We start from the raw sequence: 26,962 nt of genomic DNA on the forward strand, positions 1-26,962 counted from the left end.
GTGTGTTCTGTGGCTGTCAGGTGCCTTGCCTCCCTCTGAAGCCTTCTCCCAGGCTAAACACGCTGACATCCTGCCTAAAATAGAACCCGCAACCCTGCCACCTAAATGAAGCCGGCTTCCTTCCGTAGGCTTTCAACTGGGGCCAATCAGGTGGAGCAGGGCTTCCCAGGTCCAAGACACGAGGAAGCCAGAGGCGATGGGTCAGCCGCTGAGCTTTCACAGTGCCCTGGGGGCAAGGGGGGTTGCACACTTCACGGTGCAAGTGAGGAGAGCGGAAGTAGCCAGCCTCAGAGCAGGACAAGGAACCTGCTCCCCAGGCCTCCCCGCCGTAGCCTGCGGGGTCATAGGAACAGCCTTTGAATCCCGGGGTGCTTAATGCAAGACCACTCATCCATAGAGTACTTACGCGCCCTGATCTATGGATGTGGACTCCTCCTGACCTTGGCGGCGCGGATGGGACACGCTCACGGCCAGTGCTGCTGGGGGGACAGCGCAGGCTTGCTCAGCGAGACTGCGGAGCTGCAGACTCCCTGCGGGACCGCTGACCACTCTCACGTAATTACTTGACCTCTATCGGCAGCCTTTGACAACTGCCATGGAGACTAGATGTTCGCACAGCTCCTTCATTAGCGCCCCCCCACAGGGGCTTTTGTGGTAGAAACATGGCCTGCCAAGCGAGGAGGGGGGCGTCTCTCCATCCTGATCTTTGGCACTGAATCCTGTGGTCTCACAGGTCCTCTGCGGTGCCAGTTGTATCTGGAGTCCAAGGGACAGCTGAGTCCAGAAACCGTTCCTTCCAAAGACAGTTATTGAGAAACTGCGTTCAAAGCCCTGCTTGGGGTACTGTGGGCATAGAAAACGGCATCGTTTATAAACTTAGTCTACGAGCAGCTGATCGTCCGGTGGGAAATTGGGAACAGGATGCAGGGCCTTTCCTAAGAGCAGGTGCCCTCCCGTGTCCTCCCTGTGGTAGGAGCCAGGTGACATTTAGAAAGTGAGCACATGGGGGGCCAGACCTGGCCTCCAGCTCTGCCACTTGCAAACTCCTCCCCGACCCTCCACTGTCTTGTCAACTAACAAGGGGCAGGACTAGGGCCCACGGGACTGAGCTGTTGTGAGAATGTGGAATGAATGGAAACCGCATCCATGACAGCACTTCCTAAGGCAGTATTATTAATGTGTCGCGGTGGCCCCTAGGCCGAGTCACCACAGCTCACATCTGGGAATTGGCCCTGGAAGACGAGCAGCAGGGCAGGGCTGCGTGACCATCCTGTGGTACCTGGAGGGAAAGTGTCCAACCCGAGCTCCACAGCTTTCCCCAGGAGAGTCCATGACGTCGGGAAACAGAGATCATAGTTTCTTTGTTTATAGATCAGATTTTTGGTTTTCTCCCTAACCCAAAGCAAGCTTACAGATTAGATTTGTCCCTGTCAGTGGACGGGGACAAATGTGGTCTACGAATGTGGTCAGTGTTTCCAGACCTTATAGACGCCTCTGTTCATGCTCCCTTTCTCCTTAACACGGTGATTGGATCCAGCCAGGCCTCTGCTGTGCTGCGCCACACCACCCCTTTACGGAAGACAGAGGCTACCAGATGCAAAGAACAGCCTTCCCCCACCTGCCAGAGAAGCCTCGGTCCTCTAACCTTTAGGGCCAGTTTAAAACACATCATTTAAAATGCACTTTTAGGACTTCCCTGGTGGCGCAGTGGTTTAGAATCCGCCTGCCAATGCAGGGGACACGGGTTCGAGCCCTGGTCCGGGAAGGAAGATCCCACATGCCGCGGAGCCACTAAGCCAGTGCGCCACAGCTACTGAGCCTGCATTCTAGAGCCCGTGAGCCACAACTGCTGAGCCCCCATGCTACAACTACTGAAGCCCATGCACCTAGAGCCCGTGCTCTGCAACAAGAGAAACCACCACAACGGGAAGCCCACGCACCACAACGAAGAGTAGCCCCTGCTCGCCACAACTAGAGAAAGCGCGCGTGCAGCAGCAAACACCCAACGCAGCCAAAAATAAATTAATTAATGTAATTAAATCTATTTTAAAGACTAAATAAATAAAATATAAAATGCACTTTTAAAAAATTTTCAGCCCTCGGTAGTCATTTCACCTCTATTTTGAGTTTCAAATATTCGTTTATGACCCCAGTTCTCTCCAGCCTTCAGGAAGCTTAGGCTCCTTGACAATGCTGTAGAGGAGGTGGCAGCAATGGGAATGCACTCCTGTGTCCCTGACTCCAGGACCCAGGCCCTCAACCACTGTGAGCACCAGGGTGCTGCTGGGGCACCCTCGTCCTGCTGGGGTGACAGGGCGCTGGCCCCCGACCTTGAGAGAGGAGCAGGATGTCGGGGAAGGGAAGGAGGGCTGGAGGGAGCAGGGGAGACCCGAGCAAAGGAGAGGATGTCAGGGAGCGCACTGTGTGTGAGCAGCCCTGTGGGGAGGGGGTGCGGCTCCCCAGCCAGACGAGGGCCTTCAGTGCGTCAGGAGTCCACCCTCCATCTGCTTCTGAGACAGAGCAGGTATCTGTGCTGCCCTGGCAGCAGTCACATGTTTCTGCCCTCACTGATGCTTGATTTTATTTTTTTTTTAATTTTTATTTTATATTAGAGTATAGTTGATTTACAGTGTTGTGCTAGATTCAAGTGTACAGCAAAGTGACTCATATACAGATACATATATCTATTCTTTTTCAGATTCTTTTCCCAGATAGGTTATTACACAGTGTTGAGTAGAGTTCCCTGTGCTGTACAGTAGGTCCTTGTTGATTATTTTATATATAGTAGTGTGTATCTGTTAATCCGTGATCTTATTTTTATATAAGATATTTTCCCCTTCCCTCCACGCACTCGGTCCATGTGTGTTTCCCTCTCCTTCAGATGCTCATCCTCTGCCACTTTCTTCCACACCCGCATCTCCAGATCTGTTCAAGGATTATGAATCGGCTCTCGGGGAGCCTCTGATAGAGGCCAGGGCATGAGCGGTCTTCAGGTGCATGTGCCGACCCTGAACAGAGCCCGGAACCTCACCTGTGGGCCTGTCTCTTGCAGATTATTGGGACCATTCCTCTGATGCCGAATCCGGGGCCATCGAGCCAAGCAGCAAGCGGCACTCAGGGCCTTCAGGTGCAGCCGATCACCCCCCAGCTCCTGACCAACGCCCAGGGCCAGATCATCGCCACGGTCATCGGGAACCAGGTCCTGCCAGTGATCAACACCCAGGGCATCACGCTCTCCCCCATCAAGCCCGGTCAGCAGGTAAGGGCTCCATGTCCAGGCAGCCGTGGCTACCTGGGCCCCTCTCCTGACCGCCCTCCTTCTGTTTGGGCTCAGTCAATGAAAAGTCATTTTTAAATTAGAAACTATTTAATCCCACTAATCCTACATAGCAATACTTATAAAAAAGCAAGTAGCTTTATTCTTCATTATTAGTGGATATGGGTGATAAGTATTAAATAGCTGCTAATCTACAAATATGAATATATTCAATTGTAACAGAGACAATGGCCTAAAATTCAATAGATATGTGTTCTTATTTGTCTCTGCTTAGCTGATACTTAACTTTCAATTTTAAAAGTGGTCAAGAAGAAACCAAGACCACTTATGTCTTAACTGTAAATAGAAAAAAGAAAGTATTAAACAACAAGCGATCCCAACCTGATGCTTCTGAGAGTGCTGCCTACACATTAGGGAATGGGGGCTTCCCTGGTGGCGCAGTGGTTGAGAATCCGCCTGCCAATGCAGGGGACACGGGTTCGAGCCCTGGTCCAGGAGGATCCCACATGTCGCGGAGCAACTAAGCCTGTGCGCTGCAACTACTGAGCCTGTGCTCTGGAGCCTGCAGGCCACAACTGCTGAGCCCACGTGCCACAGCTACTGAAGCCTAGAGCCCGTGCTCCAGAACAAGAGAAGCCACTGCAATGAGAAGCCCGCGCACCACAACGAAGACTAGCCCCCGCTCGCTGCAACTAGAGAAAGCCCGCGCGCAGCAGTGAAGGCCCAACGCAGCCAAAAATAAATAAATTTTTAAAAAAATAAACGGTAAAATAATTATTTTATCTTTAAAAAAAAAATTAGGGAATGAAAAATAGGAAGTTCCAACTGGTAGAATTTCATTAAAACTATGACAATCCAGTTCATTTTTTCCATTCAAATATCAATCAAGCACTTTCCTGTATGTTATACTAGAGGCTGGGTACACAGCCCTGAAGAAGAGAGACATGGTCCCTGACCTCATGGAACTTCTGATTAATTCAACAAACCTTTTTTGATAACCCACTCTACAGCAGGCCCCTGCTTAATAAGAAACAGGGGTAAAAGAGTGATGCTTTCTGGTCTTAAGGAGCTTGTAGTCTTGTAGAGGACAAAGATACATGAGCACAGTCCCACTGTGCAATAAAACAATGTCCTGGGACCTCCCTGGTGGTCCAGTGGTTAGGACTCCGTGCTTCCACTGCTGGGGGCCCGGGTTCGATCCCTGGTAGGGGAACTAAGATCCCATAAGCCATGCAGCACGGCCATAAATAAGTAAGTAAATAAACAAATAAGCAAATAAATAAATAAACCAGAATGTCCTGTAACAGGACAGGTGTGCACAAAGTTTAGTATCATCACAGAGATGGGAGTGACCAACTTTGTCCAGAGAGTTTTGAGTCCTCACAGAGAAAATGATTTGGAACTGAGTCTTGATGGATGAGTAGGAGTCAACCAGGTAAATGATGGGTCAACAACATTCCAGACAGTGGGACCAGCAGGCACGGAGGCAGGGAAACGTGAAGGAGGACGGAGTGTTGAGAAACAGAAGGAAGGTTCCTGTGATTGAACATAGAGGGAGTCTGAGGACAGTCATGGAAGGGGCTTCATATTCACACTGAAAAGGATGGGCTTTGTCCCTGTGTGATCTTGAACACATTACACATCATCTTTGTGCCTCGGTTTTCTCATCTGTAAAATGGGGAAATGCCAGCACCTACCTCACACAGCAGTTGAGAGGCCTCTCTTACTCCTGCTGGTTCTCGCTCTGAATCTAAACCACTGCCTGGGGAGCCAAGGTCCCCACCGCCCTCTTCTTCGTCAGCTTCCTCGCAGGCAGTGGGACAGTCCCTGGCGAATGTATCGTGAGGACTTCCACCCCCACCCCTTGCCCCCGTCTCTCAGCTATTTTCTTTCTTTTACTATTTACAAGATTCCATTGTATTCTCTACCTTCTAAATAGTTCCCCCAAGGGACTTCCCTGGCGGTCCAGTGGTTAAGACTCCACGCTCCCAATGCAGGGGGTGCAGGTTCGATCCCTGGTCGGGGAACTAAGATCCTGCATGTCGCGTGGCCAATAAATGAATCAATAAATAGTTCCCCCAAATAAGGCAAGATTCTCCATGTTTCACTGGCTTTTTAATCCCTAGTTCCGTCTGTTCAAACTTATGTTCAAAATTATCTCTGGGGGCGGAAATGAGAAGATCAGCCTCTTTTCGTACAATCTGCTAAAAACTATTTTCTGTCAGCAAAGCCAAGTTGTAAATTGCCAAGAAGGTGAGGATTATTTAGAGATGCACAACATTTAATACAAAGTAGCTCTCACTCTCACCTTGAATTTCTAAGGAGGATGTGTGGGTGATAGACCACTGCTGTTACATAAGATGACAGCTCTAGATTTGGGGTAGTACAGTCTCGATCCAGAAGGACCTAACCAAGAAACGGCAAGTAAGAGGCGGGTGTGGTGCCACTCCTCAAATCGTCGCCCGCAATCAGCATCATGAATCCATTTCCACAGTCTCTCCCGCGAGCACAGATGCACCTCAGAAGCTTCCTCGCCGCACCTGGTGACCCCTGGAACGAAACCTCATTACCACGGTGGGAACGTCTCGTCCTCTGCAGGCCTAACCTCCACCATCGTCCTTGTCACCGTAGAATCAGAGATCTCGCAACTGGGAAGAAACAGCCAGCCTCTAGGGGATGTGCCTTGCACCTCCAACTCGTGTCAGTTACAACCAGCCTCCCAGAGAGCAAGACTCTCCTTGCCCGTGTAGAAGCGTGCGTCTCTCATATATGTGTGTGCTGAGAGGACACGTGTGCACGGCTGAAAAGAGTGACATGCAGACCTTCCTGAATCCTCAAGTCGCGGCAGAGACCCATGGGCCCGTCCCGTTGTTCAAGGCATGTGCCAGTGGTCTATCCAAGTCCCAGGAAGATCAAGGGAACCGTTGATGAAGCTGGTGAGAAATACCAGGAAAATGGCGGCAATTAGATGAATGACTATTACTGTTTCTTGGCATCAGCTCTGATTGAAACAACTTGGAATGTGTAGTAAAGTTAACAAGTTGGGTGAATCAACAGGAAATGCTCAAGTCTGAGTCCCAGATATAAAAGTGGGGATTCTGAGGAGAGTGGATCATAAAATGCCCAGAGTCCAAAAGTAAAAAGGTCACAACTGGAGGTATAAGGATAGTGGTCTTCAATTTTTTCTTTAAATATTACCCTTTACATTGAAGAAATACAATATGGACAACCACTAAAAACTAAAGGATTTCTATCGAACAGTAGAGAAGTTTCTCAGTTTATTTTTTTCATGTGATTTATGACTAACGCTTCATCTCACAGGAGCATAGTTCCAACAGTAAAATATGTCATAAATTACAGGAGCAGAGAGTTCCCTAACTCACACTCAGAAGTCCACTTTTATGGAGTGAAGTACAGAGCTCTTGGGCCAGACGACATGGGGTGATTTGTTTTAATTTAATAAAAGTCATTACATCTTTAATTTTTATACCTGCCTGCCACTAATTAGAAGAGCCTGAATAAAATCTGAGTGAAGAGTCAACCAGTCTTGATGATGATTTATTCCAGTGATGAAAGATTGAGAACCTGCCACGTTATCATCTGAAATACAAACAGTATTTTTTTAAAAATATATACCAGGACCTCATAGCCCTAGATATCACATCAGAGATCCCTGGTGAGCAATGCAAGAAAATAAGAGTGAGAAAAGGACTAGATAAAAATGAGAGACAGAGAGAGAGAGGGGATATCTTTCTGTGCATGAAACAAATTACTTAATACAAAAATAGTTGGCGGGAGCTCAAAAGTAACCTTTTGTTCCCTCCATGGGACTCTGCAGCTTCAAAAGCCAGAGTCACCCAGGTGCCCGGGGTTTGCTCTTACTGTCCTGTGACTGTGAATTAATGATTTCTTCATGAGCAGCACAGACATGATTTTGTGTATATTTATTCTTCCTCTGACTAAATCCCAACAAAAGTTAATGGGAGGGTTTTTTTAAAGTGCCATTAAGGAAATAGAGACATTTGAAAGGGAAAACGTTCTGATTTGTAAAATCAAAGCATTGAAATTTTTCAAAAATTAAATACCATAGCTATAATACTTGGAGACTACCACCCATGAAGGCACTCAATTGTTCTTCAAAATGTAATCTTGGTGCCAATAGGAAGACAAAGGAAAGTGGTTTATTGAACTTAGCTCTCTAAAATGCCATATGATTATCCAAATCCATCCATTCTTTTCAAGTAAAAAAAAATGTACTCACTTCCCTGTTTTTCCCCAGCCCTTACCTGAATCAGTAGTCCGCAGTTTTTTCTTGGAGCCACCCAGAATGAGACACAAATGAGGCATTTCCACCCACAAGGGATCTACAGTAGTGTAGGGGTTTCCTAGACGGATGAAATGTGTGTCAGTGACCCCAATACAAAACAGATCTTTGACCTTCCAGCCACATGTCTGGGCATCTCACCGCTATGGTCGCCCCTTGTCACTCCGGCTGAGCTCAGCTGACGGGGGCAGGCTCCCTGCACACCCTGTGCCCCTGGCCTGCAATGCCTCTCCCACCTCCTGTGTCTGGGGAGCTCCCGCCACTGTCCCTCTGCCCAGGATCCCTCCTTCGTGAAGCTTCCCTGCATCATTCCCTCACCTCTGACTTCCCCTTGCTCCATTCACTGTCATCAACCTGTACTGCCACTATGCGTCTGCACCTGAAAGGAGGCTGAGACCAGACCGATTCAGCCTTGCTCAGGACCCCGCCCACGCTGGGTGCTCCATCCATCATGTTCAAATTTAATTGTTGCCAAACTATAGTGTTTCCTTGTCCGGGACACCAGATCCCAGAGCCATGCTCCCAGAAGAGCCCAGCCCAGGCCCTTCTGTGGCTTTGCAATTCTGCGTCTTCTGCATTTTCCAGTATGTTCCAAATGAGCACCTGCCGGCAGCCTGGGGAGACCTTCCACACAGCGCTGTCTTCTCGAGTTCTCTCTTCTCTCTGTCAACCCCTTCCTCTGCACTGATATCTGACTCCTGTCCCATCCCTGTCCCTGCTGAGCCCTGGTTGTGTGTCCCAAGCTTGCATGATGACTGCCTTGGCCTTTGCTGCCTGTGTCCGGGCATCGCCCCCGAATGCTGCTCAGGTTCGGATTCTCCTCACTTCCTCACATCCTCATGGTGGCTGGAGGACTGACACTGCCCTCACGTCTCTTTCTTGAGACCATTAGAGCTTCTGCCGTGCCTCCTCCCCTGCAGGCAGGAGGGCTCTGTGACGGAGCCTTACACCTGGGGCGCTTCTTCCTGCTTCGCTTCGAGAGATGTTTCAGAGTCATGGAACTGAGCCAGAAGGAAACCCAGTAGGTCTCCTAAACTCTGCCAGAAGGATAACTCCCTCCATACTTTTCTAAACTTCCTGCAGAGATAACGGAAATCTCTCTTGGGTATCATGTCTAGAAAATTTTTGATAACTGAAATCTCTAGATTTAAATGTCTAGAACATGATACCCAAGGGAGATTGTAGTTATCAAAATTTTTCAAAATTTTAGTCCTCAAAATTTTTCCAGTTAGATTGTCCTGAGGTCAACCCTGAATCTTTCAGCAAATTTAACACCTGTGCAATTGTCCTGTCCACGGTAGAATGAACTCCTCAATAACATTCAGGTATTCTTTATGCCCTCCTAATTATTAAAGGTTCCTATTAAACTCGGGCTCTGGCTTCTCTTGTCTAGACATAGTAAATCCGCTTTCTTTACCTTTTTTCAGGGAGAAGCTCCTTCCAAAACCTTGGGTGGTCCCTTAACCAGCAACATTATCTTCACCTGGGAACTTGTTAGAAATGCAAATTCTTGAGGCCCACCCTGGACCTACTGCACCAGACACTGTGGGGATGGGGCCCAGGGCTCTGTATTTTAACAGCCCTCCAGGTGATTCTGAAAGCCCTGAATCTTGAGAACCACTGATTTCATTTCTCTGCCAGCTATTATAAGGGACCCAGTACACAGAGTAGGAGGGAGAGAAGGAGGGAGAATCACTATGTCATCCTGCAGACTCTGGCTTCTTCTGCTAGAGCCCTCGGGGTTATACTCATTTTCTCCGTAGCACCGCAACGGGGCTTTAGCCTGGGGTTCGTTATGCCTCCCTGAGATATTTATAAAAGCCCAAGTCTCCTCCATTTTGCCTCTGCCTGTTTGGACAGTTTCTCCTCCCTCCCCCCTCAAATGAATTTCTCTATATTTAATCCCATTTGAATTTTACTGTTTATGTGGATTGACGTTTCCGTCTCCTCTGTCACATTCTGGTTCTGCATTTTATCCCATTTTCCACCCCCACTTGTTTTTATGTCAGTCGTGAATTTAATTAGAAGATGCTTTATTCCAGAAACTAAAATATTATTAAGGATATAGTGTGTTACACATAGAAGATATATGAGGGGCAGTGGCACAGAAGATCAAGAAAAACTTCAAAGTGTGCCTGTATCTATTTTTGTTGAATATGTTAAACATCTCCAGCAGTGCCAACTAACACAAACAAGCCATCGAAGGCAGCCTGTGAGAGGCAGCAGGAAGTGTAAAGCTTTTCAGACTCAATCCTGTTCCTCCCTGTTTCTCATTCACCGTGTGGGATGGACATCGTCCTCTCCTTCCTTCTCTGGATAAAGCAAAGCCCCAGGCTAACATGAACTGCCCCTTCACTTTCCTCTTTTGTGGACTCTCCGTGCTCTCAGCCTGTATTAATCTGCTAGAAATGCCATAACCATAAAATCTTGATTTTTTGACAATCAAGAACCTTTCAGAATTTTTATTGGTTGTTCTGAAGTGTCTGGTTGAACTCTGGAGGGTAAGCAGGACCCCAATGTCCTAAAAAATGCTTATTTTCTTTGGAAGAAATACATCTTTCCTAGGTTCTTAGATATCTTAGATTCATCTCTCTCTTTAACTATGTAGACATAGAACAAACTCTTAAAAGAACTATTGTACTTTCCTCTAGAATTCCTTCTCCTGCGTAGCTTAATGCATAAGCCATAGCTTGCTTTAGTGACTCCTAAATGAGATTGCAGCCTAGTAATTTTTTCTTTACTGAGTTGTGTCTGAGGAAGAAAAATTTAAATTGATTATTGTCTTTTCCAGTTCCTTGATGGTACTTTGCCACACCCAGGGCCAATTTTTATTGATGAAATGGTAAAACCGAAGACTGGCTCATGATTCAGTAACTCCAAACTATACAAAGCTTTTGTCAAGTAACACTATTTAGAAGGACAACTCAATAGGTTAGAGGGGGTAGACTGAAATATCCATCACAATTTATTAAACAAATTAAAAATAGATTTAATCCTCAGTGTGTGTTCCTACAGAATAAAATTTACTGGATTCAGTTGTTGATTATGTGCTCAGCAGACTGGCTAATTACTTTAGGCAGATGCTTGATGCATGTTAATTTGGGTTCCGTGTCAATTACAACTGTCTTTAGTTCACAGTCTTCGCACAGTGGAGTAATAATAAGGCTGTTCACTTGAGATGTAACTGCAGACAATTCTGGAGCGGGACACCCTGGCGTCCTGGAAAGAGCCCTGAACTGTGGGGTGGGAGCCTGGATTCTAATGTTGAGCAGACTCGTGGCCTAGGGACAATCATTTACTTCCCATAATCATGCCAAGTGTCTCTGCCACATAGAGATAGCACGTGAATCGGAGGAGCAAAAGCATTACCACGGGGAACCAGAGGGGAAATAGCTCCTGAAGCACATTTCCAAAGTAGCACTTGACTAACAATTGTTTGAAAGTAAAATGTTAATTGATGGTTAAAAACACTTTGGGGAATTAGAAAGACTGACAATCCCAGGTGTTGGTGACAATGTGGAGCAACTAGAATTCTCATACGTTGCTGGTGAGACTGTCAAAGGCTACCACCACTTTGGATATCAGCTTGGTAGTTTCTTTAAAAGGCAAATATGCATTTATGGTATGACCCAGTCATTTCCACAATTCCACTCCTAGGTATTTACATATGAGAAATGAACACACAGGTACACACAGAGACTTGTACATCAATGTTTATCACAGTTTTCTTCATAACAGCACCGAACTGGAAATAACCCAAATGTCCATCAACAGTTGAATGGATAAACAATCTGTGGCATAGGTATACATACAGGTATATACTAGATATAGTATTCAGCAATAAAAAGGAATGAGCTACTGATATATGCAACAAAACGGGTGAATCTCAAAAACGGTATCTGAGCAAAAGAAGCCAGATGCGAAAAGAGTACATGCCATACAATTCCATTTTTAGAACCATGCCGAATGAGTCCATTATGGCAGAAAGCCAGGAGGTGAGGGAAAATCGATCGCAAAGGGGATTAGGGAATTTCATAGAATGAAAGGAAGGTTCTATATCTTGATTATGTGGTGGTTTCACAGATGTATACATTTGACAAAACTCAAAATGTTTGCATTAAATGGGTGTATTGTATTATGTGTAAATTATATCTCGATAAAGTTGAATGAGAAATTGAACACACACTGGGAAAGCAGGGACAAGTGTGAAGTTGAAACCTCCCGGGCTGACTCTTAGATCCCGAGGAGGTGGTAAAAGATCAGTGCCTGATTTTTTGTAGTTGGCTCTTCCACCAAAGTTCGGGGCCTGGCCTGATTCTGCCCCCAGTCTGACTTCCTTTTATAAAAACCTTTTATAAAGACCTTCCTACACCTCTGGGAGTGTGATGATGGCTATGAAAGCACTTTGTAAAGTACTCTGTCTAACCAACAAAGGTGGCCACTGCTGAGGCTACGTGTGCACCTGTGCTGGGTCCTGGGCTGCCCTTTGTGTCAGCTTCCTAGAGGGTCAATACATGGGTGGAGACCCCTCTGGGGCATCTAAGTGGACCCGGCACCTGCAAGCGTTTCCCTTTTCTCTCTTCTTCCTCCCTTCAGCTGAGCTTCTCAACTGTCAGAACAACAGCACTTTGATGACCCGTAAAGGAGTCATGAGCACATGGACATAAAGACCACCTTCCTTACGGCACACAGAATTTTTTAAAAAGTGAATTCTTACTTGAGGCGCTCTGACTAAGAGCTCAAGCCCTGGGGTCAGACTTCACAGGTCCAGAGACCAGCTCCTCCCCACCTGCCAAAGGAACTTACCAAATCCTTTAAACTCTCTGTGCCTCAGCTTCCTTGTTGGTCAAAAAGGGGTCAAAATCATACCCACTTCTCAGGCTGACGCAGGAGTGAAATGAGAGGGCATAAAAGTCCCGAACAAAGTGCTGGCACAGAGTAAGACAGTGACAACAGAGAGCTACACATATTAGTCAGTACTTTTGTCCTGACTGCCCCAATTTCTTTCTTAATTTCCAAAGGATCTTAGAGAGCATTTTTTCTGACTCCACAGTAATACACCCAGACTCTTCGGTCTGGGAGAGCAGGAAGTTCCCATATACACTCAGCCTAAATTGGAACTTTCCTAAAAACACCAGTTACCTAAGACAAAATGGCTGGGCACAGCCTGCCTTTGATATTGAGGTTTGCATTCCGAGTTGATGGTAGGTGTTATATTTTATCTATACGTTCTTGAGAAGCCTGTCAAGTGCACTGTAATTGCATGAACAGGCAGAAAGAGTCCAATCGCACACCGCGGTCAGGAAATGTAGAAAATTGGGTGCTCCAGCAAGCCAAGTAGGAAATTAATAATATATTTAGAATTACTAATAAAATGCCTGTCAAGGCAGCAGCAACATATTATATACCAAAAAAAAAAAAAAAAAAAAATCCTCCCTGTTGTGTAGGGTGTGCACTCTTCCAGAGAAGCATATATTCTTGGAAATGATTCGACCCCAGATGACACTTCTGTTCCCTGGCATTTCCCTCCTAATTTTTCATGCCTTTGTGTATTTTTTACATCCCCCAATGTAGCTCCACCAGCCCTCCCAGACGTCAGCGGGTCAAGCAGCCTCCCAAAGCACCCTTCTGCACCTGGCTCACAGCCAAGCGTCCATGTCTCAAAGCCCCGTCCGGCAGCCTTCCTCTTCTTCCTCCTCATCCTCCTCCTCTTCAGCTTTGAGCGTGGGCCAGTTAGTCAGCAGTAAGTATCCTTTCTGGCTCCGTTGAATCGTGATGGCCTTCTCGTTGCCTGATTGCAATGTCTCTCTCTCTCTCTCTCTCTCCCCACCCCACCCGCGCATCCCTACATCCCTTCCTCCCTCTCTTTCTGCTGCTTTCAAGTTGAACAGGAATTTCCTGGCCCTGCTGGACCAGTATCGGGATGAGGTCCGTGCCCAGGGCCAGACGGTTCCTTGGGGAAGCAGGCCCCCCGACCCCCTCAAATGTGTACGTGGAGGGGCCGTTTCCACCTCAGGTGCCTTCTGATGTGCTGAGTCATTCTGGCCGCTTCAGAAGGGAGAAACTGACCAGCTTTCAGGGCAGGAGCCACAGAGCTCAGAACTGAGATAGCCGGCAGGTCGGCTGCCTTTCCATGTGTGTGAGGTCCCCTGCCGTTCTGTTTGCAGATGTTGGAGGAAATAAGAGCACCTGTGGGCAGCGGGGGTTGGGGGGGGCGGGCATGTGCGCCATGAGCCGCCTCCAGTGGTGCGACGGGAAGCTGCATGGGCGGAATCCGGTGAGAAACCTCTGAACAAGCGTTCACAAAAGAACCGAAGCCTGCAAGTCGGCTTCCCTGAGCGGGCGGCATATACACATTTTAGAAATGGTATTTGGCCCTAGGTGAAGACAGCATATGTATCACATGCAAATAGAAACACATAGAGATGAATGTGACAGTGGTCTAATTTAATGTTATTCACCTTTAGTGCAATTTTTACTTGTATATAAAAATGACAGAATATGTGCATAGATTATAATTCTCCAGGCACCAGATATCCAACAGTTACGGGTTTAAAGGCTAAAGCACTGCAGAGGCATCTGTGCCATAAAACAAGGACACATGTAAGTATCTGTGTTTGGTCAAGTGTCATGAATGACCTGTTGTAACAGGAACAGTAGGGACTCTCCATATCATAGGGCAAGTCTGGAAATGCGAGGCAAAATGGAGGGTCGCTGTGTCTTCCCCCGACAAGCAACCCCCCCCGAAAATGTATATGTACATATATACATGTGCATACATATATGTGTGCATATATACATAGATGTTCAATTATATGGATAACTCAGGCAAGAAAGATGCTTGTGGAATGGAGAAGAAAATGAGAGATTATGGAAAGATATTAAAATGCCCAAGTCGGGGCTTCCCTGGTGGCGCAGTGGTTGAGAATCTGCCTGCTAATGCAGGGGACACGGGTTCGAGCCCTGGTCTGGGAAGATCCCACATGCCGCGGAGCAACTAGGCCCGTGAGCCACAGCTACTGAACCTGCGCGTCTGGAGCCTGTGCTCCGCAACAAGAGAGGCCGCGACAGTGAGAGACCCGCGCACCGCGATGCAGAGTGGCCCCCACTTGGCACAACTAGAGAAAGCCCTCGCACAGAAACGAAGACCCAACACAGCCAAAAATAAATTAATTAATTAATTAATTTTTTAAAAAAAATGCCCAAGTACTTCAGTACACTAGCCTGGATGCTCTTGATCTTAAAAAGGGGTCGATACCAAACAGTTTCAGGGTTTGATGGAGTTTGCCATCAACCTGTTATTTTAAGTTGTTTAGATATATAACTCTTCTCATTTGGGCCAAAAAGTCTAGTCTTACTCAAATAAACTCGTAAAAAATTAATTTAATTATAACCAGATTTTTTTCCCCAACAAAGAAACTCCTCATAGGGTTGTTGTGAGAAGAGATTCAAACTTTGTTCCAATTCGCTCTTCTGAAAAAGCTTCTGTAAAACACTCTATTTCTAAATAGCAGCGAGTTCATAAATTTACAATAAGCTGTTAAGCTTTGGTCCTGAAAGAAAAGGAATGGATATCAAACATCTTATAGAGAAGAAATAAATTAAATATGAAATGTTTAAATATGAAAAGTACAAAATACCCCACGAATACAGTATTTTACACAAGGTAAACGCTCAATACATTTTGTATGGACAGAGAGGTGAATGAACAGATAGACGGACAGACAGACGGATGGATGGCACTGGGTTCTATCTTGCCATTTGTCTCAAGCTGGAAAGGAAAGGACTAGCCTTTTCCAGCCTTTTACTTAATGGGCCAAATGAAATTTCAGTTGCACAGTGGCCAGTGGGATATCTAGGTTCTACCTACGTGTATAATGAGTGAACTACATTGCATGTCCTTGATGAGAAATATACAGAACTGGGGAAAAGAGACTCCTTTACCACATGCACTTGAAGCAAGAAACTGCAAACTCATACGCAGAGCCTGAAAGAGGAGCCTTCTCTGGCAGATATGAGAGGGTCCAGGAGTACCACTACCGGACATCGGACTTTACACACACCCATTGCTGGGCTTACAACTGCTACAGATTTTGAGCATGCTGTTTAGTTAATTCCCTTCTGTCTCAAGACCCTACTAGAGAATGAATAATACCTGGAGCATTTTCTGATGCTGATTACCACCCCCTCAACAAACCTCTGTTTAGGCCTCCTTTTGCAAAGTAACGTTTTCAAAGCACTCTCACTATTTTTCTGATTTGAATACTCACAACAAGGTAATGTAAATTCTCGTTTTCAGATGTTGAAGCTGGCATCAGATAGATCCTGAAAAGTACAACCCATCTCGACCATCTTACGTCAGAGAGGCCAGATTCGGTCTTAGTTGAGAGACAGTGTGTGACCAATCTCCTGGGTGACAAAGCCAGGAGGATAACCCAGACATCCAGACTCAATGGGTTATACACATTCTACACAGCACTGCTGCCTTAAAAGACAGGATGCTTTCACATAAATTTTATCCAGTGCAATTTGAATGATAAACTCTATCAAATCACCTAAATATTCTTCAAAAAAATTTTAAATGCCTGAACCCATGTCTTACAATTAAAGCACAAGCTTTTTCTCTGAGCCAATATGAGAAAGACTAGACATCTTGCATATTTTGAAATTTATATTCAAGCATGAAATATGCATTTAAAATTACTTTTTTCTGAGATTAAACTTTACCAAATTTGCAAATAAGCTAATGTAGGGAGACCCGACCCCATACTTCAGATGTAGTTGATACACGGATTAAATTACAGGAGGGAAAAGCGTGCTTTAGTCAGAGGATGTCAACTTAAAAATAAAAAATAAGCTTTTTGAGCACCATGTATATGCAGGCACGGGGATAGATATTAAGAAAGCAGAAATAAGCTAGATGTGGTCCCTGCCCGGGCGGAGGTCATGAATTGATGACAAAGAAACACAGTTACAATAAAGGGAAACAAATGCTATGATCAATGTACGAATAAAGACTATGGCAATACAGGAGAGAGTGAACTCAGTTTTGGAGATTGAGACAGAACAGAAGGACTTGCTGGAGTAAATAATCCTTGAGTTAAGTGGGATGGTTAATGGGTCCACAAATCCCTCCACTAGGCCAAGGCCATAGTTCGAAACAGGTCAAAATGGATTTGAACCTGTGGTCAAAACCTTGGTGAATGGACCTTCACAGGTCATGGGCAAGGTTGCCCAGTGCTGGGCAATCTGCCATTGTTCCAGATCAACTGGAGTGGGTGGACCATCCATAACCTGCCCTACTCCAGGCAAAAGAACACAGAGTTAATACCAAATATGCACACTCCTTAAGACGTCTGCACACCTGTTCACAGCACCTGCACAGCCTGCCCTGTGTCAAACCTTGCTCGGTCTCCGCAGTCACCAGGGCTAACTAGAGTTTCCATAGCAGGGCTTTTGGAAAGTCTAGAAGAGTCAAACAAATAAAGTCCCAAATTGACTTAGGATTTACACAGTTACTGTTTAAAAACAGGTGGACGTGGGACTTTTTATTCTTTGATGGATTTGGTTTGGTTTGGTTTTTCAGGACACTTTTTTTTAAACCCCTGGCCTGTAAACTTAATTCTTAGACAGCAAAGGGACTGAGAGTTAATATCAGAAAAAGCCAAACTATAAAGTGAACATAAAGATGCCTGGTGATAGCTTATGGCACAGTGAAACCCCTGATTCACTTGATCAGTTTCACACCATTTTCCACAACTCAATGAAGTCACCGTATTGCAAGCAAGCTGTTCTCCCAAATTGCATTGCACGTTCCCAAATGGTTTCTTATTTCTCAGAAATATTTGGTAAATATGCCCATTATTTGCTGTGAGAGGAGCACTAAAAAGCAGATGGATGTTTAGAAGGCAGTTAAGTCATACCTGGCAGCTTCTTTATAGATGCATGTTTCTCCTGTAACAGTCCCACAAGCAGAGGTTGTAGAAGGAAGATGTGGATGGATGGCAACTGTTCGACCCATTTAGCAACCCCTTACACTGATGTCCAGGTGAGCAGTTGGAAGGAGCTAAATTTTTAAAATTAAACAAAACAAATATCTGTCCTGGTCCGTCCTGAGTGCTCAATTCAGTATGGGCCCAGTGACCATGCAACCAGATTCTACAGAACAGGTTTGTGTTCACGCAATTTGCATTTAGCTCCCAAAGAACTCTTTTATTTTTCAGCCCATGCATTCCAGATTTGATTTGGGAAAAATGTCATCATTATACTTACGAATCACTGCCAACATTCAACGCCAGTGTATTATAAATCTCCAGGCCAATCGATCCCTATGTAGGCTGATCTTCTGGCTCCTTCAGCAAGGCTCAGATTCAGGGAGAACCGTGGAAGTCGTTGCTTCCTGACTTTGTACTTAATATACTGGGCCGACTTAATCTGGAGCAAACTTCTATAAAAGGTGCACTTCTTCCTCAGTGCAGAGAAGTCCCAGACTGGGTTTCCCTAGAGCTGGTTAAAGGTGCTGGATCCACCTCGTGGGGGACCTGAGGGTTCCCTCTGAAGTCCCCATCAAGGTGGCCTGAGATTCATCCTTAAAATTAACCCAACCTCCCCAGAGCCAGAAGGAATGACATGATGGAAAGCCAGATTGACTGATCCCAGGGTGGTGTCAACCTCTGAGCCGGACTGAGAGTTAACGTGCCCTTCCAGGGAAGCTTCCATTTATCACATTTACCTCTTGTTTCCCCTCCTCAAATAGAAACGCATATAACCCTTAATGAAGGGGAACTGTCCAACAGTGGAGAAGAAAACCTCAAGAGTTTACGACAGAAACTTTGGCACCAAAAAAAAGAAGAAAAAAAGCATTAGTTTTTTTGTTAATTCATAACATCTTACAGACACCATCTAAGGCATTCTCCCAATGTGGGAAGACATGTCCCACATGTTGTAATCAGGGTAAAACTAATATTCATCCATGGGTGGACCCCTTCTTTGGATGTGGAGACTTTTGTAGTCTTGGGATCCATGGAATGAAACCATAATAATACATGGTGCCATCTGATTTTTATGGATGAGAACAATAATGTAAAGAAAGCCAGGCAGCTCGTCTCCAGCAATCAACAAATTGCACAAACAATGAGATACTGATTTCCTCTCCCCAGACCTTTGTCCAATAGACCATCACCCTGTTTAAATTTCACCAGAATTCCTATCTTATCATCTCTGGAAGTAGGACCAGGAAAAAGACAAGTGTGGGAAATGTGCGAGAGGAGAAAGAAGGAATTCAGCATCCTGGTGCGATGAGTGTTTGGGGCCTCACAGAAGTCCAAGGGCTCAGGGGGCAAGGCGCCCACCTCTCTGAGCTTTAGAGTAAAACTGTTGATGATCCACACAACTGCTCAGGGCAAGGGGATAAGAGACCATAGCTTTCTTTTTAACGCTGGTTATTATCAGCGATCTGGCCAAAAGCAACTTCTGCACAATCACACACATGGATCTAGTCGCTGGTCTCAAGGAACTAGGAAGGAGATAAACAATAAAGGCAGCAGGAGAAGGCAAGGCATAAACTAGAAGAGACTTACACAAAACTGTATCCCAGTCGTACACCTGCCTGGTACTGCGCTGCCAACTCTGGTGGCAGCACAGACCCTGGGACTGGAGTAGACCTTGGAAATCCTTCCAGATCACCTGAATCCTTCAGTTGATTCCTGTTGATCTAGAGATGGGGCTAATGTAAGGCAATAAATTTACTTCCCACAGGAGCTACTTAGCTTTGCTCAGAGAAAAAATCTCCCCCCAACTCCAGACCCCAACGGCCACCCCAGCCCACTGGTTCCCAGTTGTTTGCCACTTGCCATAAACGGTGAGGCCAGGGGTGGAGGAAGGCAAGGACGGGGCACCTGCCCAGTAGTCTTTCTGGCCCATCATCTTACCCAAGGTGGTAGAGCAAGTTCTCTGTGTAGTGGAACCTGGTGAATAATGATGGTAAAGGGTCGAGTGCAGGTAAAGGGTTGACATGCAGAGGATGCCACACCCAGACTCGGTCAGGCCAGAGCCGCAGCGAAAGCCTCTGTCTGCGGGGTCAGTGGGTCCTCTGCATCAGGATCGCCTGTGGTACTTGTTAAAAATGCACATCCCGGGTCCCATCAGGTGACTCCTAGGCCTACCTAATTAAGAAAACCACTGTCCTAAAAGCCGTATCGTTACAAGGAAAGTCTCCGGCTTCCATTTTTTCACCCTCAGTTTTGAACCTCCACTGCCCACATTTGCAGGGCCATCAGTTCCTCCTCCTTCTCTCTTGGAGAGAGGCCAGGCCCCGCTCCCTATGCTGTTCTATACCAAGTGTCCCTCTGTGTTCTACACCAGACCTTCTCAACTCTTAGTTTATTATTGCCTCCCCGCCCTACAAGGAGCCCATTTAGACTTTCCATCCATCCTTCCTCCGTGAAATTATGCTTCATGATGTGTAAAAATTCTACAGGAGTTTGTTTTTTATTTTATTTTATTTTTGGCTGTGTTGGGTCTTCGTTTCCGTGCGAGGGCTTTCTCTAGTTGTGGCCAGCGGGGGCCACTCTTCATCGCGGTGCGCGGGCCTCTCACTGTCGCGGCCTCTCCCGTTGCGGAGCACAGGCTCCAGACGCGCAGGCTCAGTAATTGTGGCTCACGGGCCCAGTTGCTCCGCGGCATGTGGGATCTTCCCAGACCAGGGCTCGAACCCGTGTCCCCTGCATTGGCAGGCAGACTCTCAACCACTGCGCCACCAGGGAAGCCCCCAGGACTTTGTTTTTATTGAGAAGATACAGGTACAGCGTACACCTCCATGGCTGATTCTGTCGACAGAGTCCATTTCCCCTATAATGAGAGAATCTATACAGGAAGCTCCAAGGCCCCTCGCCACAGATATCAACATCTTTATTTAAAAGTCCTTGAAAAATTGGCCCTTGGGGTACCAATGTATTTCTTTTCATGATAACAGGAGATTCTATAGCCCTAAGCCCAGAAGACTAATGTAGTCCACCCCAGTTCCTTAGACAAGTCCTGTAATTGACTGAAATTGGTGGGCGATTGTGCAGAAAGAGGAAGAGAAAAACTTTTCACCTGAGTCCGGGGAATGAGGTGAAGAACAATAGAGTCAGCTTGCAGGGAGAATGGCTTCGCTCCAGGCGGGATGGAACAGCCCTTTGAAATCTTCCACCATCCCCAAACCATGCTGTCTGCAGCTTGGTGTGTGCTTTCATTTATCCAGGGATCAGTAGCCGGAGGCGGCGGGGGGGGGTGGGGGGGGGATAGTTTCATTCTCCAGCTGTTGTGTCATTTCCCTTGATAAGTCCTAAATTGACCGAGTTATCTGGCACCAAAGGAGCCTTCCTGCAGCAGGCATTTTTTATTCTGTGCCCTTTCAGGGGACAGAGGTGTCTGTGTCAGGAAATTGCTATGGGGGGTGGGGGGAGACGATACTATTCTCGCAGCTTCATAAGCATGCTCTTCTGAGGGGCTAATGTGAACGTAATAAATTAGGCAATGTTACCATCTGTTAGCCTGGCTGCAGTGGTGATTGGGTACAGGAAAATGCAAAATAGTATTTTTCTTCAAGGGCAGTTCTTAGCACGGAAGAGCCCAGTTAAGACATTTCAAATGGAAAGCTTTCCATCTTTATATTTTTACATGATATCTGAACATACTTATGGGCAAAATGGAGTCACATCCCCCCGTAGCTGGTGCCCCCCTGCCCTGGCTGCTGTCTGTTAAGCGGTAAGGAGCTCGCTCTTGCATTGTGGAAGTGGCAGGGTAGGCTGGCTGTGGTTTTATCTGGGACAGAACTACCTTGAAGGATGATTTGTGCAGGTGGAATGAGTTGAGGATGGGGGCTTGAGTGCCTCAGCCGGCAGACCAAGAACGTTCTGCGGTGTGGCTTCCCATCGCTCTGCTCTTATGAACCGAGCCGCTTTCTCCTCAGCCATCCAGAACGTGTAGCACTGGGATGTGCGTTGACGCATTGATCCTGTTTTTTGCAAACGTCTCCACAGATCCTCAGACGGCAGCGGGTGAGGTGGATGGGGTTAATCTGGAGGAGATCCGCGAGTTTGCCAAAGCTTTTAAAATCCGGCGCCTGTCCCTTGGCCTGACCCAGACTCAGGTGGGCCAGGCTCTCAGTGCCACAGAGGGCCCCGCGTACAGCCAGTCGGCCATCTGCAGGTAACCCGCGCCCACGCGCTGTCACCCCTCCTGGCTGGCCCAGGCCTCGTCTGTCCTCTCGGCTCAGCTTTTCTTCTTCGGGTGGGCCGAGCTGGAGGGGTGGAGTGTGGGAACGGAGTCTGGGGTAGCTGTGTGTTGGGATTGGTGATATTGATGGAAATGGAGTTGCTAAAGCAGACTTGGGGGCCTGGCTTGATAACTCCTGTCAACTCACAAAGAACTTCCAAGGCGGTTTCATTGGAAATACACACCTTCCCCCCCACCGGGGGTCAGAAGCGTCTGAACCCACCGTCCTCCGCAGCTGAGGTCCACTGTCTCCTGTCTGTGGATTGATGTCGTGAGGCCGCCAGTCCCAGGTGGTGTTAACGCTCCCACCATTTCTGCTCAGGGATGGCTATCCGGATTTTCCAAGAAAACACACCTAAAAAAAAAAAACAACAAAAATTAGCCATCCTGTGACCACAAAGGAATTTTTAACCTTGCCTTGCCAGACACAAGCCTAAAAGCACATTTTTAAAAAAGCAGCAGCTGCTTTCCATCGCTCAGAAAAGGGTAGTGAGAGTTTGGCCTGACCTCACCCTACCCTTCCCAAAATTAAATACATAAATGACAGAAGCCAGCCTTGGCTGTGTTTGAGTTGATCTGGGTCAAGCCGCCAGGAGCAGACCCTGCGCATGCATGTGTGTGTTGCACTAATCCCATGTTTATGCATGAGGTAACAAAGGCACTTCGGTAAGAGCTTTTTCCTCTTGGGCAATGTCTTATGAGTCCTCCTCCATCAGGAAAAGCCAAGAAACCAACTCTAAACTCATTTAAGTGGATTTTGTTCTTGGTGATCCATGAAATGCTGTCTTTTTATCTGCTCTTTATACTTTTAATGTATTCCCCAAAGGACGGAAGTGTACTTTTCCTGCAGTTTAAGACTAAGGTTATAAATAACATCAGTATGGGGTAGGAGCTTGCAGCTCACATTTTGCTCAATGATTTTCCATAAAACCCATTGATTGTTGTTAAATACAAAAAGCGCCATAGGATCCTCTCACTTCTCTGGCCTCCCCTACTGTTTTTTCTTATAAGATACCTCCCTGTAGAAAATAACCTTTATTCAGTCTATACAAGGATACTACTGCTGGGAAATTTGTTTCAAGGCTTGTATGTGTTATTCCAGACAACATGTACCGAAGCATCAACACTAACAAGCAGCATCAAATGATATGAATACTGTTGCTCCCTGTTGGGAAACATTAATTTTGTTTCATCTCAACAACCTTGTGATAAAAGCACGCCACAGGTTTTGAGGTTGTTGCCCGTGTGCTATCATTGCTGAAGTCCTCTTTGGCTTATTTCTTAGTCCTAATATGTGATTTCCCTTTCGTGGCATAAGTGCTCTCTAAGGTTTTCACTAACACACATAATGTTTCTTGGGCATTCCCAATCAAATATGTTGATTTCTAAAAATCTTCCCCTGGGGAAGCCAAAAAAGCTATGGCTGAAATGAAAAGCGACTTTGGGAATTCACTGTCTAATAGAAGATGGCAAATGCCTTGCCTTTTCGGCCTTTCTCTAGCTCCTAGTGTTTCAGTGGGGTAGTTTTCGGAGCTAACTACCAAGAAAAAAAAAATGGAAGTCTTGAAAGAGACCAAGATCTGACAGTGGAACCACTCCAGTTAATTTACACGGTGGTGAAGAATCTGCATGTGCACACACTGTGGCGTCACTCCTCCCTTATGAGCTGCAGTGACTCGAGATGCTTTAACAAGTGCCTCTGCATCAGAGACACAGAGGAAAACACACCAGCGATACAGTGGACACCCCTATCACAAGCTCTGTCCCCCATGCCATGGCGCTGTTAAGCCTGTTGTCATGCTACCAAGACTTCAGCTTTGGGGCTTTTATAATGAATGATGGTAAGTGAATCCAACAATGAGGGCTTTAGGGGAGGCTGCCATAAGTGAGCAGCTCATTAAATGGCATTAAATAATTACTTCCTTTTATATTGAAAGCAAGATGTACTTCTTTCCTCTTTGACCAGCTGAAAGTTGGCGGGGGTGGTTTAAAATAAATAAATAACTCCTTGAACTATACATGGAAGGGAATGCTATCGGAATCACATTAAAATTTGATACTATTGGCGCTGCTTATCACAACATAAGATATCTAAAATGCAGTGCCAAAAATAAGATTAAGGCACATAAAGGAAGCCTATCCTTTTGTGTCCTTTTGCAAGCATCCTTATAAAACATACTGCGGCTAAAGCAGGTTCATTTTCGCTCCATGAAAACAGTCTATTGTAATAAGATGTACTCTGCAGTCAGAGGGTTGTTTTTCGACAGGACTGAACTTGAAAAGATAGAGGAGGATGCCATGGATCCAAGGTTGTCACCCTGGAGGGTTGTGAATTTGGATTTAGAACAAACAAACAAACAAACAAATAAAAGGAATTGGTACTATCTTGTATTTCGTTGAGAGTGAGTATGAGTTTGATACCAGGATGACCTCTTAAAACACTGTAGATAGTTTTGTCCAAGATGCTTCATAGTTTTTTGAAGGCAGTGTAGCAAAGAATTGCACATGGCAATTGATATATAGAAGACCTCATTTACAGAAAATGATATCATTCAAGTACAGTTTGCAGATATAGCACGTTAAACACAGCTTGATACTCTGGTGCAAAAGTACACCATTACGCTGGACAGTGTTGGAAGGCATGAGGTGGCCCTAGCACATCCAGGGGAGGGGGGGTGTTCATAGCAATTACAGTGTGTCCACCTGTTTGAGTCCAGCAGTAAAGTAGCAAGGGGCTATGTTTTACCAGAAAAGGGAGCATATTGTTAACTTACATATGGTGAAAAGTGTTTGTTACCAGAGACAGAGACGGAAGAGGGCTGGGGGCCGGGGGAGAGAAAGAGATTAAAATGAGACACAAAACAGAGATGAAAAGAGAACCATAAAAGAAACTTGTCCCAGTTGCCATCACTGACGATTAGCATAGATAGAACATTTTAATCACCAAGTCAGTGGGGGAAATGTAAGGAAAACATAAAAAGAATCATTTTAAACGAAAGAACATGACAGCTGTTGTCTTTGATGTCACTTCCTGGTGTTAATTTTTGCCTTAAGGATTCTGAAGTTCAGGGGAAATGGTGCTGGGTGGATTCAAATCAAAGCTCAGATCTCAAGCATTTCCAGGAAGAAGATCTGCGAGTGGTTTTTGTTTCCGTCGTGGTGGCTGCTGTGTTGTGCTGTCCCAGCCGTGCTCACCTGGTCCGCTTGTGGGTGTACGAGCTGCATGCAGGGGCGTGAAGCATGCGGGGGGGCGGGTGCTGGCTTGAGCAGGGAGGGCTACGTTGCAGCTGGCTGCTTATCTGGAGTGAATTCGCTCTGCCAGTCAGGCAGGCAGGCAGGCAGGAGGCCCACCCTGGCAGAGGACTCAGTGTAAGACTGTTCTTTCTCAATTTTCCCCCCAGACACACCATCCTGAGAAGCCACTTTTTCCTACCACAGGAAGCCCAAGAGAACACTATAGCTAGCAGTCTGACAGCCAAACTGAACCCTGGCCTTTTGTATCCTGCCAGGTTTGAAAAGCTGGACATCACCCCTAAAAGCGCCCAGAAGATCAAGCCGGTGCTTGAGCGGTGGATGGCTGAGGCTGAGGCCCGCCATCGGGCAGGTATGCAGAACCTGACCGAGTTTATCGGGAGTGAACCGTCCAAAAAGCGCAAGAGGCGCACCTCCTTCACGCCCCAGGCCCTTGAGATCCTCAATGCCCACTTTGAGAAGAACACGCACCCCTCTGGGCAGGAAATGACCGAAATTGCCGAGAAGCTGAACTATGACCGGGAAGTAGTTAGAGTTTGGTTCTGCAATAAGAGGCAAGCCCTGAAGAACACAATTAAACGCTTAAAACAGCACGAGCCGGCCACGGCAGTCCCTCTGGAACCCTTAACAGACTCACTGGAAGAAAATTCCTAAAGAGACGCCCACCCGGAATCAGAAAAAAAAAAAATCCATAGAAACTAAACTCCACCCTTGGGACTTCATCCCCTAACCCCCCCAAGAAAGAAACAATTAAATTAAAAATAAATTTTAAGGTAGCCCCAGTCATCACCCTTGTAAGTAAAAGACTAAGAAAACCGCCAAGTGGGCAAGATGGTTTATACGTGTCCATGGGATTTTCCGAAAAAGGAAAAAAAATGTTTTTGAAAATTTTTAAACAAGGACTACACCACAGTGCAGGTGTGTGGAGGAAGGCTCGTTCCCTCCCCGACCTGTCTCCCCAAAGCCAGTTTTATAATGGACTTAAAGCAAACCAAATAACCACGTACTTTTTTCTGTGTATTGTGAAAATGTGAACACATTTTAAGAAAAACGACTAAACCAAAAAAACACAAAAAACAAAATACCAACAACACACAAAGGAGACTTTTCTCCGTTCAAAGCGAATACAAGCCTACCACCTGGAGGAGGAGCTGCGGACGGCATCCTTCAGGTTCTAAGTGCTGATTCACTATGAACCTATTAACCAAAGTCAGAAACACGACATTGCCAACGCGACCATTAGTGGGCTCCTCTCTGCGTGTAAGGTTGTGTTCCGAGGTTTTACATTTGTACTTTGCGGAGAAATAGCAAGCCTGACTTCTCTCATCTTTCCGTCTACTGTCACCCCCTGTGGGGGGGGGGGTGCCATTGCTGAAGCCATTCTGTGAGGCCCACTGTTGGTTTTTATTTGGGGGGAGGGGGTTCTTTTTTTGTTTCTCTTTGTTTTGAGTTGGGGGCATCCTGGATCGTGTGCCAAAGCATCCGTTGCTTTCTTCTCACTATGACCTGTGGGTTTGAGAAAAGAAAATGGAGCTCGCATTTCTCATTTTCCTCCATCTCTCCACCCCCCCTGGCGTGTGGCCCCCAGCGTCTGCTGGAAGGCCACAGAGTGGGCATGGTGTCTTTTCCACTCAGACCCCAGTGAAACGCAGGAGAGACTCCAGAATAACTAGGGCTTTGCTCGATGAAGTGTCAACACTGGCATAAGCTGTAATTGTGCTCACTGACCACACCAGACCTTGGGATTTTTCTCAGTCTGTTGGCCACGTACATGGAGAGCTGACCAAAACTAATTTTGTAATATAAACATAAGCTGCACATTTGGTTCAATACTTACATCTATGTTATGC

At 46.2% G+C, this 26,962-nt stretch overlaps 1 protein-coding gene across 2 annotated transcripts in view; it reads left to right on the plus strand.

Annotated features, from left to right (window-relative positions):
- POU6F2 (POU class 6 homeobox 2) overlaps nt 1-25,766 on the plus strand; it is a 468,326-nt gene extending 442,560 nt beyond the window's left edge. Inside the window, exons 7-10 of one of the 2 annotated variants that reach the window (XM_059932888.1) lie at nt 3,053-3,259; nt 13,176-13,344; nt 21,626-21,794; nt 25,262-25,766. In XM_059932888.1, coding sequence (XP_059788871.1) covers nt 3,053-3,259; nt 13,176-13,344; nt 21,626-21,794; nt 25,262-25,766 — 1,050 coding nt within the window. The remainder of the gene's footprint in view (nt 1-3,052; nt 3,260-13,175; nt 13,345-21,625; nt 21,795-25,261) is intronic. The other variant, XM_059932889.1, reaches the window with a different exon arrangement.
- Nucleotides 25,767-26,962: the final 1,196 nt, after the last annotated feature.

This window comes from Balaenoptera ricei, chromosome 9, assembly GCF_028023285.1.
Source record: "Balaenoptera ricei isolate mBalRic1 chromosome 9, mBalRic1.hap2, whole genome shotgun sequence".
Classification (NCBI taxonomy): Eukaryota; Metazoa; Chordata; class Mammalia; order Artiodactyla; family Balaenopteridae; genus Balaenoptera; species Balaenoptera ricei.